This window comes from Lissotriton vulgaris, chromosome 1_1 (assembly GCF_964263255.1).
Source record: "Lissotriton vulgaris chromosome 1_1, aLisVul1.2, whole genome shotgun sequence".
In the NCBI taxonomy this organism is placed as follows: domain Eukaryota; kingdom Metazoa; phylum Chordata; class Amphibia; order Caudata; family Salamandridae; genus Lissotriton; species Lissotriton vulgaris.
In genome coordinates, this window is record NC_141685.1 from 993,207,432 (window position 1) to 993,222,104 (window position 14,673).

Below are 14,673 nucleotides of genomic sequence, written 5' to 3' on the forward strand. Positions count from 1 at the left end.
TTTTTACTGACAGAAGATGTTTAAACACATGTTCTACTTTTTATTATTCTGCACCCGCCTCAGAACTCCATAGGTCTGCTGTAGGGTTGACTTATACATATTATGGGGGTTTTGGGGCGTTGCCAGTCCTTCGAATAGCAAATTCAAGTTAGCAATTTCAAACTGCTCTGTTACTTTGCAGTGACCGTTTGAGAGACATATTTTATCTTGTCATACTCTGGGTAGTACAACCAGTGCTGCAGTCCCTGGGTGACACTTAACTTACAGGTCCTAGGTACCCGGTACCATGTACTATGGACTTAATTGAAATTTAAGCTATGCTAATGGGATAGCAGTCAATCAATCATGTACCTTTTTAAGGGTCTGAGCACATGCACAGAGTTCTGATTAGCAGGGCTTGGCACAATTCAGAGCCATTACACCAGAGCCTAGTAGTGATAATTGTGGCAAAAAATGGAATGAAACCCGCAAAACGGACAAAAGAGAATTACAAGTGTATCGCCAAGTATATATTGTTCTCATCTTAAATATCCCAGTCACTTCATGTGATCTTCAATCAATATATCTGACCAGTTTCCAACTCCTAGTTTCTAAAATTATCTTTGTGTAATCATAGCTGAAATGGAGAGTACTCCAAAACTAACAATCTCGCTTGGAATTCTCTAGGGTCCTGATTAAGTCAATGGTAGATTTACCTTGAGACGAAACACGTGTTGGCTAGAAGTTCATGTTGGATATATGCGAAGATCGAAAGTAAAGTGGATACAGTAACTACAACGTCTGCATTTTTCACCCTGATTTGGTGCTCAGGATTTTATTGATTGTTTTTTGAGGAAATTTGTCTTCACTGTTGGAAGAGTTGAGTGGCCGCTTCCAGTCCTTGGAGCACCATTTAGGAGTAAATAATGTGGGACATTAAAATATGCGATTGTGCGCAGATTTGACCCTGCCACTTCTTGTTTGTTTGCATTTAGGTATTATTTATTTGCGCCTTCATTTAAAAAAACGAAAACTACTTTGATAGGTTAACTCTTCAAACTATGGGGATACTTATGCACTAATTTCAGTTTAACAGTCAGTATTGAAGAAAAAAGTTGTTTAATTTGGTAAAATTAAAGAAAATGCTCCCAGATTGGATGGACATACTATAAATTTACATTTTAAAAGGAGATTTCTCTTGATCTCTGCTTCTTGCAGAAATAAAATTAATGTTCATGAATTCAGCAGATAAGCTGGATTTTCTTCATGTCTGAAAAAAGTCATGTTCAGACCTAAAGAGTTTGAATATTGCTATGGCACATTGGTGTACAAATCCTAGGTATGGAAAGGCGTATAAAAAGTATTTTTGTTTTATAGGTTGACCATTTCATGATAGAAAATTGTAGTATCTCTTAGCTTAGTTGGTCACCACCACACAGGGTTTGAACTCGGTTTTGTGTTCATATTCAAACTGCCTATAAAGACCATTGATGTATTCCTCATGCTTGGAGAAATTAATTCTCCAAGCAGATTTGAACCTTTGGGTCTGATTTTCCTAACAAGGTGGTCCTTAAGAATAATCCACTTAATATTAATAACTGTTGTAGGAACCTGGACTGGACTTCTATACAGATTCCCCCCTCACTTTTTTCCCTCATTTGAAGTATAGATGATGGTTTTTGACTCTGTCAGTCCCCTAAGCCTTCTACCTAGTCTCCAGTGCCAGTATTCTTTCCCCAAAACAAAACACATGTTGAATTGTAACCCATTTTTCAAGGACTTTAGCACCCCTGTAAATCCCTGGTAAATGTTGCCTGTGCAACCCAGGGCATGTATACTAAAAAATGGGTCCCTATGTGCTTCAGCATATATTATGCCAGTCAAAGGGACCCCCACAAAAACTGCATGCAGACTGCCACTACAGGATGCGAGAAAGGGAGCAAGCCCTTCTGAACACACTGCATATATTATATGTAAGTCATCCTTACAGCATGCCTTAAGAGCCCTAATGCAAGGTGCATTATAATGAAGGCTCCCAGTTTTCCATTTTTACTGATTTTTACAGATAAATACAGACAGAAAACAATGTTTCCTGTGTGTATTTATTTTCAAAAGCAGAAAAATACGGAGAATTGTGCTTCTTGTGATTAACTCGCCATGCTTTCTTTCCTGTTCCAGGCCAACAGCTGAGCAGGCAGACAGCATGGCCAGTTAAAAAAACAGGATGGGGGAGGCGTGGTCTCGCTGCACATGGAGTGAGACGCACGCTGTTGGAGATCCGGCTGAACGCTACTTTTATAAGTATTTAACGCAGAGCTGGGGCTTCATCAGCACTGTTTCTTGGGACTCAAGGGTGTCGGAGTGGATGGGGCATCGCTAGCCACATAGGAGCCTGCCGTACCCTGTCCGCAGCGGTGAACAAACTGCTCCCTACTCGCCCCCTGGCCTGAACCACTGCGGCTGCCATTTTCTGCTTCCAAGTTCCAAGACCCCCCCTCCGGAAGGCGGGCGCTGCTGTGCCTTGCCGCGGGTTGCCCCGAACACCACGCTGTCCCTTTCGGAGGGCGCGGAGCTGAGCGTGGGAGAACTTGGCCCCCGGGGCATCGGAGAACGAGGGAGAGGTCCTGTGGTTGACGGCCGCCATCTTAGGCTTTCTCGCCACCCCCGCAGATCCAGAAAGCCCGGGCCGGGCCTTTACCTGTGGGCCTTCCTCGAGACATCTGACTCCACAGTGCCCGCCGGGGCACCTACAGGGCTGATTGCTGACCGGGATCACCAATAGAGCTGCCGAGTGAGAAGGGGGAGCTGGCCTTTGATCGTCCGATGTGCGGCCTACACAGGGGGAACTCTCGAGGTTGGTGGGGCTGCCGCTGAGTGGGGGGCGCGGAGCTCCCTGGCCAGGTCCTCACCAGTTGTTCTGCCCAGCGAAGTCGGCTCCCATAGCGCTGCCCGAGACACAGGCGGGGACTGCGCGTGGAGCTGCCATGTGTGGGAGAAGACGGACCCTGCTCTGCTGTGGCGTAGCCAACGCCTGGTGATCCCTCACGACCGGTGAGTCCGTGACCGGGCGGTGGCCCGCATCTCCTGCTCTGCCTCTCCATACACCAGTATCCCTGTGGCGCCACTACCCGCACTTAGCGACCTCTTGCACCTGGTGGGGCAGCGACTGGGATTGGACACAAGGCACCTGGGACAGGCCCCTAGTGGAGGGGCATTTAAGCAAGGTCGGTCCCCACAGCTCTTCCCTGGTTGCCTGCATGACTCATGGTCTCTACTCACTCCCACATTGGGCCTCGTGACAATCGCACTCGGAGGAATCTTTGCACCCAGACAGCGATCCCTGCACCCGGCAACACCTTCTGGACGCATGTAAAGGGCCTGCTGCCATAGACGCCCCTTCCAGCTTGATTTGATCTCCGTCAGCCGGTTCCCTTGGTCGGGCACTGAGAACCACGCGCAGCCTGCCCTGCTGGCGGATTGACAAACCTGCCACCCAGACTTGCTTGGAGATTACTGGCCATTGGAGGGTTTGGCTGTGCCCCCGTGGAACCAGGCTCCTAAATAGCTGTCTGCAGGCCTGCGGCTGGGTGCTAGCCTGCGTCCCTCCCTGCCGCACACGTGCTGCCTTTTGCTGGACTCCTGAGCAGGTGAGGTGCGGGGGGGGGGGGGGGGGGAGTTTCCCTGCACACTGTAGCCCGACTGCTTGGCCTGCTTGATATGGGCCCTGCGTCCCCCTCTTCGCACCCTGACCCTCTCTAGTTAAACACATCACACATCGCCAGCACGGTGGGACTGTCTGAGGCCTATGCAGGCCGCGCCCTGGACTCTCCTGTTGACCACTCTTCGTACTCTTGTGTGCTCGGCGGGCCCCGAGGGTGAGGGAACATTAGAAAATATATCCTCTGCTGTTGGTGGGCCCCTCGCCTATCCTGGCTTCCCGGGGATGGAATTCTCTGCACCCTCCCCTCCTCTCTCCTTGAATTAGGCGTGCTGGCTGTGGATCACTCTCTCACCCCCTGCCATCTGGTGGCCCGACACTGCTGCTGGTCTTACTGCCTTGATTACTGTGGTGCGGAATTAGCACCGGTCTTTTGATTTTATCCATGTATGGTTGACCTGCCCGCTCTTGACCCTATACTGGAAAGAGGGTCTTAGTCATATCTGAAAGAAACAGAATTAGAATATCCCCAGGTGTCAGACTGGATCCGGAAAGTTTTGGGTAGCAGTACCCCTGCGCATCGGTAGGCGTCGTCTGCGGCTCCGCGTCCATGGGCGTCGTGATCGCCGGGATGACGTCGTCGGAGTACTTAGACGCCGCCCTCGCGCGCTGGCGTCAGTTCTTTTTACCGCACCAGCAAGCACAGATCCGGGAAGAGCAGTACACCTAGTCACTTTTTGACTACGTTTTTGATCTGTTTTGGATCACTTCTCGAGTCGATCTTCGACTCGCGGTGCCGATAGGGATGCCTGGCTTTAAGCCCTGCGATGACTGTCACCGCTTGATGTCAGTGACCGACCCCCACCGTCGCTGCCTTAACTGTCTCGGGCCGACCATGATGACAAGTTGTGCCCCAACTGCCGGGTCTTGACCTCGAAGGCTAGGCGGGAGCGGTCCCGTAAGCGGCTGTTGCTCCGGCAGTCAGCCCCATGCCGCTCGAGGTCCCGGTCTAGAAGGCGGTCGAGGGACCGGTTGCGGGGGCGCAGTCATCGCCGCTCGACGAGTCACCACCACTTGTCGGGCTCGAAGTCCTCAGGTAAGTCGAGGCATTCAAAAATGAAGTAGAGGAGACGTCATCCTCCCCCCCCCCCCCGGCGCTTGCACAGTTCTGCCGGGGGTTCTGGCGGCACTGCCCACGCGGCTCCTCCTGAGCCGCAAGCGTCGCGTCCAGCTCCACACCCACCAGTCCCTGGGCTTCCTTCCGTCGGACCCTGCTGAGGCACCTTCGGGCCCCGCGGGTCCGTCTGTGAGCCCTAGCGGGCCGGCGGCGCTGGGTGCTTCGGTGCCGTCGACGACTCCGGTCCCAACGCCGCAGGGCTCCGCAAGATCCAGGCCTGGATCCGTGGCTTCGCCAGTCGACCTTACGACCCCTCCGCTGGCGCTGTCACCAAGGGCGTCTCCCACGACGCCGTCCCCGGTTCCAGCCCCGGTCCGGATCTGGCGTCGGACCGGCGCTGCTCCATCATTTTACCCTGGCTATCAGGAGATGGAGGACGGGGAGGACTGGGAGGGGTCTGAGGACCTTCTGGCACTGCAGTGCCAGTTGAGCCAGGACTGGACAGACTAGCTGGGGGGGCCAGTGGTCTGGACACTTTGCCCGACACTGGATTCGTCTCACTTCCTAATGTGGCTACGGAGGAGGGGGCTGCTTACAGCGTGGTGTTGATTAGGGCAGCCAAGGCCTTGGCTCTTGAGCTCCCTGTTGCAGCCGTGAGGACTAACCTCCTCACTGAGGTGCTCAAACCGCAGGCATGCTCTCGGAGCCTCTCCTGCAGTTTAACAAAGCCCTCACCGACGTTCTGAAAGGCACCTGGTCCAAGCCCTCTATTGGCCTCCCTGTAGATCAGAACGTGGCTTGACGCCGGCTCCGGGCGACCCCAGCTTCCTGTCCGTCCACCCCACACCCGAGAGCCTGGCGATCCAGGCCTCTACCTCCCAGACTGCATTCTCGACTGCTCCCCCGGATCGGGAATACAAAAGGTACGATCAGTTTGGCAAGAAACTGTTCTCCTCTCGAAGTTTGGGGCTGCGGTCTGTCAACACCTCCTGCCTTTTGGGCCGTTACACCTACCCTCTGTGGGATACTGTTGCGCAAGTGCTGCCACAGTGCCCGGAGGAGGCCCGGGCAAAGCTTACCCAAACCCTAGCAGAAGGGCGGGACGCAGCACGCCACTCCATACGGTGTGGACTCGATACCACGGACTCGCTGGGTAGGGCGATTGCAACGACGGTGGCGGTTCGCCGCCACGCCTGGCTGAGGTCCGCCAACTTTTCAGGGGATGATCAGGCAACACTCATGGACATGCCCTTTGATGGCCGTCGCCTCATTGGCGACCAGGCGAACAGTGCGCTGGAGCGTTTCAAGGACTCCAGGGCTACAGCCAAGTCCTTGGGCCTAGGCCTCGCCAGCAAACTTCTGCCTCCCGCTCATTTTGTAACCAACGAAGGGGCACCCCCACACGTCCAGCCAGCAACAGGCCGCAGGCTCAGGCTCAACGCGGTCGCGGATGTGGATACTGCCGTGGCGGTACCGGGGGACACCGGCAGGGTCAGTCCACACCCTCCCCTGCAGCATCTGCCTCTAAGCCTTCCTAGTCTGGCATTTCAGGCCCATTCCTTGCTAGTGGGGGGCAGGGTCCGCCATCACCTCCCCCACTGACGTACCATCACATCGGACAGGTGGGTGCTGCTAATCGTTCGAAGGGGCTACTTCCTCCCCTTCGAGGAGATCCCTCTAGCCATGCCACCGCAGTACCACCGCTTGTCGGGCGATCCCTTGCAACTTTTGCAGGAGGAAGTTACAGCCCTCTTGGCCAAGGGGGCCATCGAGCGCCTTCCTGGGCCAGAAGTAGGACGTGGTTGCCAATCCCACTACTTTCTGGTACCCAAGAAGGGCAAAGGAGGCCTACGCCCTATCTTGGACCTACGGAGCGTAGAAGTTCAAGATGCTGACTTTGGCGTAGGTCCTAGCTGCCCTGGACCCAGAAGACTGGATGGTTGCGTTGGACTTGCAGGACGCATATTTTCACATCCCCGTCCTGCCGGCCCACTGACGTTACCTGCGGTTCACGGTAGGCCACAAGCGCTTTCAGTTTACCGTGCTCCCCTTCGGCCTTACCAGTGCTCCACGGGTGTTCACGAAAGTGATGGCAGTGGTTGCAGCTCATCTGCGCAGATTAGGGGTTTCAGTCTTCCCCTATCTCGATGATTGGTTGTTGAAGGCGGGCTGGCCCAAACAGTCGTCTCCCACCTCCAGACTACAACCGACCTCCTGCACCAGCTGGGGTTCTCCATCAACGTGCCGAAGTCGCACATGTGCCCGTCTCAGAAGCTCCTCTTCATCGGAGCGGTTCTGGACCCCGCGCAGTTTCGGGTTTATTCTCCCTAGCAGCGGGTTCAGGATATTCAGGCTCTGATTCCGATCTTTCAACCTTTATCCTGGGTCTTGGTCAGGTTGACCCTACGGCTCCTGGGGCTGATGGCCTCCTGCATCCTACTAGTGCATCACGCCAGGTGGCGGATGCGGGCTCTGCAGTGGGACCTGAAGTTTCAGTGGGACCAGCATCCGGGCAACTTGTCCGACCACAGCGAGACAGCTGCAGTGGTAGCTCACGAACCGCGATTGGGTCAGATCTCTATCCCTTCCCCAACCGGAGCACGTAGTGGTGACAGATGCGTCCTTCCTGGGATGGGGGGCACATGAGAGAGAGGGAGGTCAGAAGCCTCTGGTCTCCGGCGGAGTCCCGGCTCCATATCAACCTTCCGGAGCTGCGGGCGATCCGTCTTGCACTGAAGGCATTCCTTCCCTTTGTCCGGGGAGATGTAGTGCAGGTGTTCATGGACAACACCACCGACATGTGGTACTGCAACAAACAGGGCGGGGTGGGGTCGTGGACCCTTTGTCAGGAGGCTCTGCGCCTCTGGACATGGCTGGAACACCAGGGCGTCACCCTGGTGGTTCAACACCTGGCAGGTTCTCTGAACGCCAGGGCGGACGAACTCAGCCGCCGGTGCATGATAGATCACAAATGGCGTCTGAATTCGCAAGGCCTTTTTCAGCGATGGGGAGAGCCTTGGTTAGATCTATTCACCACCGAAGAGAACTCGCAATGTCATCCCTTCTGCTCGTTGGAATTTCTAAGGCGGCACTCGCTCTGCGACGCTTTTCGTCGCGAGTGGAACTGCCGTCTGTTGTACACCTTTCCGCCTATACCACTTCTGCCCAGGGTGCTGAAGAAGATCCGGCGAGACCGGACCCAAGTCATCCTTGTGGCTCCGGACTGGGCGCAAAGATACTGGTATCCCGAGCTACTCAGCATGTCAGTCGATCCCCCGATTCGTCTGCCTCTTCAGGAGGATCTTTTGTCGCAGCAGCAGGGGACAGTCCTCCAACCGAACCTGTCCAGTCTCCACCTACATGCGTGGAGATTGAGCGGCGGCAGTTGAGGCCATTTGACTTGCCTCCTGAAGTCTGTAATGTCATTCTGGCAGCCAGGCGTCCCTCCACAAAGACGGTATACGCCTGCAGGTGGGACAGATTTGTGGTATGGTGCACAGCAAAGGCTGTGGATCCTCTCAATGCCCCTCTTTCTGAGGTTCTCCTCTTCCTTCTTTCTCTTGCCCAACAGGGCTCTACTCTGGGCACTATCAAGGGCTACCTTTCTGCCCTTTCAGCCTTCTTAAGGCTACCTGATCAGCCTTCTTTGTTCAAGTCCCCCATTGTAAACAGATTCTTAAAGGGCATCACTCATATGTCCCTCCTGTTCCTTTAGTGATGCCCCAGTGGGACTTGCACCTGGTTCTAACTTACTTGATGTGCGCTCCCTTTGAGCCGCTCCATAACTGTCCTCTCTGTCTTCTTACTCTGAAGACTGCTTTCCTGGTTGCCATCACCTCTGCCAGGAGAGTGAGGGAGCTCCAGGTTTTTTCCTCTAAACCTCCTTTCCTTTCTGTCTATCCGGACAAGGTTGTGTTGCGGACAAAACCCTCTTTCCTGCCCAAGGTAGTCACAGCCTTCCACATCGGGCAGTCCATCACCTTGCCCTCCTTCTTTCTGCCTCCGCATCCCTCGAAAGAGGAAGAGAGGCTCCACCGTCGGGACCCAAAACATGCGCTCTCTTACTATCTGGATCGCACACGCCAGTTCCGGGTGGATGACCAACTCTTTGTTGGTTACGTGGGCGCTAAGAAAGGACAGGCGGTGCACAAGCGCACCATCTCTCGGTGGATCGTGTTGTGCTTCCAAGCGTGTTACTCTTTGGCTAAGAAGGAACCTCCTGTTGGGCTGAGGGCCCACTCCATGCGGGCCACGGCGACTATTACTGCCCTGGGCCGAGGAGTCCCCTTGCAGGACATTTGTCAGGGAGCTACATGGGCCTTGCTGCACACGTTCGCAAGACACTATTGCCTGGACAGCCAAGTCCGGAGGGATGGCTTATTTGGCTGTTCCGTCCACCAGGACTTTCTGGTGTGATTATTGGTTCGCAGCCCCCCACCGGGGTTGGTATTGCTGGGTTATCTATTCTAAGGTAAGGAATCTAACACTAACGTGTCTCTTTCAGATGCTCAAGTTACTACTTGTGTAACAATATATCTGTAAGAGACATTAGTTAGTGATGGATTCCTTACCGACCCACCCATCCTCCCCGTTCTGCGAACCGATATCTAGGGTTAAGGTCATCCCCTTTCAGGGCCCTAGTTTCATGGCACCAGTGTTAGTTCTATCATGGCTCTGCGTATCTGGCGCGGAAAAACTGTGTATAAGAACTGACGTCAGCGCGCGAGGCCGGCGTCTAAGTACTCCGATGTCATTCCGGCGCTAACGACGACGGACGCGGAGCCGCGGACGACGCCTATCGACGCGCAGGGGTATTGCTACGCAAAAGTTTCCGGATCCAGTCTGACGCCTGGGGGTATTCTAAGGTAAGGAATCTATCACTAACTAATGTCTCATACAGATATATCGTTACACAAGTAGTAACTTGTGCTTCACGCATATGTGGCACATAGTATCTAAGGAACTACTTACTGCACGCTTGTAATCTCGCGACACACACTTCACCAAAATATGGCAGCCACTGGTCACTTACCTTTGTAAAATGGAACACGCACGTTTCTTGCCCCCGAAGCTCCGGGCTCTACCCACCTGACTCTGGCAGAATCCCTATATAATCGGTCTGGTCCAGTCATATGCCTGCCATAGCGTTACCAGAGGGGCAAGCTGAATGCCCTACGCCTCTGTCTTCTCCCCCCCACCCCGCCGCCTTATCTTTCTTAGGTACTGTCTTGGACCACAACTCTTGGACTTCATGATCATTATGGTCTCAACCCCTGCCCCCCTCTATATTTCCTCGACCCCCACCTCCCGACAGTAACTTTCACTTTCTATTCTACACGTCCCCTCCATTCACTTCCCTGCCTATTATCTCTTTTCTCTTTCTCCCCTTTTCTGTCCATGTTGAATTTGGGTCTTCTTGTTCTCTTTGCCTAGAGGCTTCCTCACATTTGAACTCCTATGCAATGTCTTATATCATACGCAGCCACCCCATCATGGGTTGTAGGCGACTTGCTGTGTAATATCTGCAGTGGTAATTAATGCCTGCACTTTATATGCCTTTCCTAAACTACGCGGCCGGCCCTCCAAAGGGTTGTAAGCGATCAGCTGTGTACAGGAAGACCCTCCCTCTGGTTTTCTCTTCAAAATAAAAACAGATTTAAATTTAAAAAAACAGGATGAGATTTGCTTAAATACCAGCATATGTTAATGCATATATGAAATATAATGATAATATTTACCTGTGGGTGTAATGTGTTATATTTAGTTGCTTAATTTGCCAAAATGCAAAGGGTCACAGTCTGAGGGAATGTTAAATAAATGGGAAAAATTATCATTTTACAACTCCATTTATTCTCAAAACACAAACTAAACACGGATAAATACCAAAAAGCGGGCCAAAAAATAAATCTGGATAAATACAGACGGAAATGTTAAAAAATAAATACCTTAAAACCGGGAGCCCTAATTATAATACATGTGAGCACATTTCTGCATGAGCAGTTATGCCCCTCTGATGCCTAGTTCTATTAGTAGAGCATTGCTAGTCATCAGGCAGCCATGTTAAACGTATGTACTGGGCACTGGTCATTACGAGTTACCAAACTACATAATGGTTGCCCTGAAATAATGGTGTTTGGTATCAAACATCTCCTCTCAATAAATCTATACCGATGGCAGTATCAGATCTATAGTGACATGCACCCAGAGGTCACCTTAGAAGTGCCCCCTGAAAACCTGTTAGTCCTCTAGTTTGATGGCTGACTGGTATCGTCCAGCCTGCCATCACAGGCAAGTGTCTATCCCACCATGGCAGTTGCAAAGACTGACTCAGTCAGAAGCTGAACAGCCTCCCTAAACCGTTGGAGGACTGTTCTCACCTTCAACAACCAAGCAGCAACTCCCTTTGGGTGGACGAGCTACCTTCATCCAGGCACAAACTGCACCGACTCAGTACTTCGTCTTGCTGGATATAGACCCCACCGAGAGAGCAACTTGCTAGGAGGTTGTTGTGAGCCCAGGAGGTCCGCCCCGTCGCTCTCACCAAGTCTTGACCTGCTAACCCCTCCTGGAGCCTATCGGCACAATACTCCGTGTACTGGAGCCCTTGCAACTACCACGGCTTGTTGCGGGTCCGTGTCACCCCGGACGCCAACACCAACCTGTCTTTGATGGACTTCAGGATCCACAAAGTCTACATCGAGAGTGGCCCTGCTGTCCTGTTTTCTCTCCCTCTCCAGGGCCCCAAAGCCAAGGTAGAGCCTTTAACTAGAGCGCCCCGCCAGACAAAACACCTCTGCTCCTGAGCCTCCCAGCCGGGTCTACGCAAACTGACTTTGTCCCTGTGCTCCAGAGACCCTCACAAGCCAAGCCCCCTCTTTGTGTTCTGCCAGATATGTCTCCACGTCCCCATTTGCAGCTTTTCCTTTGCAGGTTTTTCTCCATTGGCTTTACCGCATAGCACTTGAGGCTACCAATTCGACTAGCCACTCTGCACCCGGACACACCAGAGCAGGTAAAACCGAACTGCTGGTTGTTTCTTGGGCCTTGTTCCCTAAGAACCTTAAGTTCTAGAAGGCATCCTCCAAAAACGTTTGCAAGTATTGCTATGCAGTTATTGGTCTCGGATTTCCTTCTTGAGTATGTGACTCATTTACGGTCTCTGTGTGTGTGTGCAACAAATGCTTAACGCTGCCCTCTGATAAGCCTAAGATGTTCGACCACACTACCACAAACAGAGCATTTGGTATTGTTAATTTAAACCCTTTAAACCAATAAGGGTGGTCTGCACTTTTTGCATGGTTTGCCCGTACATTGGTGCTACCACATAAGGCCACCTTCCTAAAACTGTTATCACTGCTAAATTCAAAAGAAAGTGCAGCTGGGTTTGCCCTAGAGCTTTTTGATTCTACCTTGAAAGTGCTAAGTCTCAGTCACCACAGATCAGTTTTACGTTAATTTCTCTGTGAAAAGTCAGGGGGGAAATATCAATGAAAGGACAAATTCTGAATGGGTTACTTTTTTCTTGAACGTTTCAAAGAAGCTGGTCAGTTTAAAACCCTAATACCGCCATCCCCACCCACAGCTGGCTTAGGTAAATAACAGCAAAGCTGTTCTGACAAGGTCTTGGTCTGCTCTTTTCAGCAGTAGCTTCAGGTTCTTTGCCACCTCTTCATGTGAAAGATCAGCCTTGTTTGTATTGCTCATTTCTGGTGGATCTTCAGATGCATTACAGAAATGGAATGTTTGAAAAAGCGAGCCTGATGTTCTTGCTTTACTGCTGGCTTAAAAAATGTAAATAACTATGTTTTGTATTTTGTGTTCTCTGGGATGAGAAACAGCCCATCCAACTGTGCGTTGAGGAAAGTTGCTGTGTGGGACTTAAGCCCTGTTACTCCCATCAAAATGCATGCGCATGAACCTCGGGGTAATGCCAGAGCTCTTTGGTCTGGATGTAGAAGGGAGCTTCTGCAGTTCCATCACCGTGAATATCCGCTACCTTCTTCAGCAAAAAGTAAAAAAGCTTCTAATGAATAGATTCCTTCTCTAGTTATCTTTAGTAACTCAGCTTCATCTTTTTCATGTGAACTCCTCAGGATCATGGATCTACCAAGCCGTTTTGGTGTATTGTATCTGTATTTGTACATGCATTGCTTACTGCATTTTCCTTCCTGCATTTTCTCTTCTATGTATGACCAGACTGCTGTATGTACAGCGCTCTGACACTCTGAAGGTCATGTTTGCGCTATATAAAATATGGTCTCAAATATTTCCATGTTATCCACTAAAGCAATCATAGTTCGCTCAGTCCAAAGTTGCCCATACTGCTGTTGTTTTGGCTAATATAAAAAGAATTAAGATGCTGTGTATATCTTTACGCCTTTCATAAGTTGTAGCTACTGCTTTTCCCATTCCAAAGGCTGATATGGTCTCAATCATTGTAAGTGGAGAAGAGCTTATGGTCATGGAGTAGTCGAGCTATTAAGGTGAGCATTTCTGTATTCCATTCTAGTGTTTTTATGGATGTTCTCTTTGAAACCTGAAGAGCGGTAGCACAACAACTTTTTTTCATGGAGATGCATGTGGAGACTAGGCAGGCAGGATAAGCTACAAAGGAAATTATATGGGTTATCTTTATGCGATTATGCTAGATGTATCTATTGGCTAAAATGATTTTATTTGCCCTGGTTTTTACCATGATACTCTATTTTACATTTGTCTTTTTTACATTTGCTAACTCAGCGGATCTTATATTGCATTGTATGTTTATGTGTACTTTTATATATTTATATTTTAATATATGTATTATCCCTTGTGCGTTTATGGTTGGAAAAACTGAATAAAGCTGATAATGATGATTAGGTGTTGCTGATCAGGTCGGACGTGAAACATTGTAGTCCTAAACCAGTATGGAACCTTTGTAATTAATTATTTCTCAAAGACATCCATTTGTCTTATCATTTTCTGTGTGGTTATAGCAAATGGTCACAAGCCCTGCAAAGTTAAATGACTGGCCCTTAATGTTTTTCAGGTCACTTAAGAGAAGCCCCTTCTCCACTCTTGATGCATTCACCACCTATGCCGTCTTTCCAGGGTCTTGTTCACCAGTCGCCACCTCAACAAAACTTGCAGACGAAAAAGCAGGTAAATGGCTTATAGTCAAGGTTGTGAAGTGAACAGAAGAAATGACATATTGTATTGTAAATTTGTGTTGCACATTCTGTTCTATCAGTCTTAACTGTCCTAGGATAGGGAAGACTGTACGAATTCCCATTGCCACAACAGTGAAGCCAGAGTGATTTCTTAACAGGGTCATGCTTCTGCTTGTGGTTCAGTCATGATTAACACTGTATGCTGGCAGTCAAGTTTTTTTAACTTTCGTTTGATTTCTCTTTCCTTTACCTGTACTAAACATGGGAGTGCTACAACTTATCTGACTGCTGGCTGTAGAGAGTAATATTTACGATATAGAATAAACCATTCTATTTAATTGTTGTGTAGTGTTTTACAAATTTTTTTACATGGAATGTGGGCTGCTGAATTCATATCTGTGCATAGATCGCCGCCATTGGGTTCGGATGTCTTTGGTTCCCTCTTGTCGGAATCAATATGAAAAAAACTTAACTTGACTTTGAGACCAAAAGGTCTTTAGACTTGCGTCGGTATTGTCTTGCGTTCGGCTTTGTAACTTCCTCGGCTCCGAGCCGAGCTCTTACTTCCGCGTGCTCTCGACGCGGAGGGCCTAATCGACGCTCCAGACTTATCGACCATCATGGACCGTAGTCCATTCAAAAGATGTCCGGTGTGTAATTCGAAGTACCCACACATCGACGTCCACCCGGTGTGCAACAAGTGCCTGTCGCCGGACCACGACGAGGCCAAGTGCATGGCCTGTTCGAGATTCCGGTCCAAGAAGACACTC

General features: G+C 50.6%; 1 protein-coding gene across 6 annotated transcripts in view; it reads left to right on the forward strand.

Annotated features, from left to right (window-relative positions):
* Positions 1–14,673, forward strand: part of BRD4 (bromodomain containing 4) — a 1,320,550-nt gene that overhangs the window by 1,100,769 nt on the left and 205,108 nt on the right. For all 6 annotated transcript variants that reach the window (XM_086960824.1, XM_086960816.1, XM_086960841.1 and 3 more), the window contains one exon: positions 13,783–13,895. In XM_086960824.1, the coding sequence (XP_086816950.1) occupies positions 13,783–13,895 (113 nt within the window). The remainder of the gene's footprint in view (positions 1–13,782; positions 13,896–14,673) is intronic.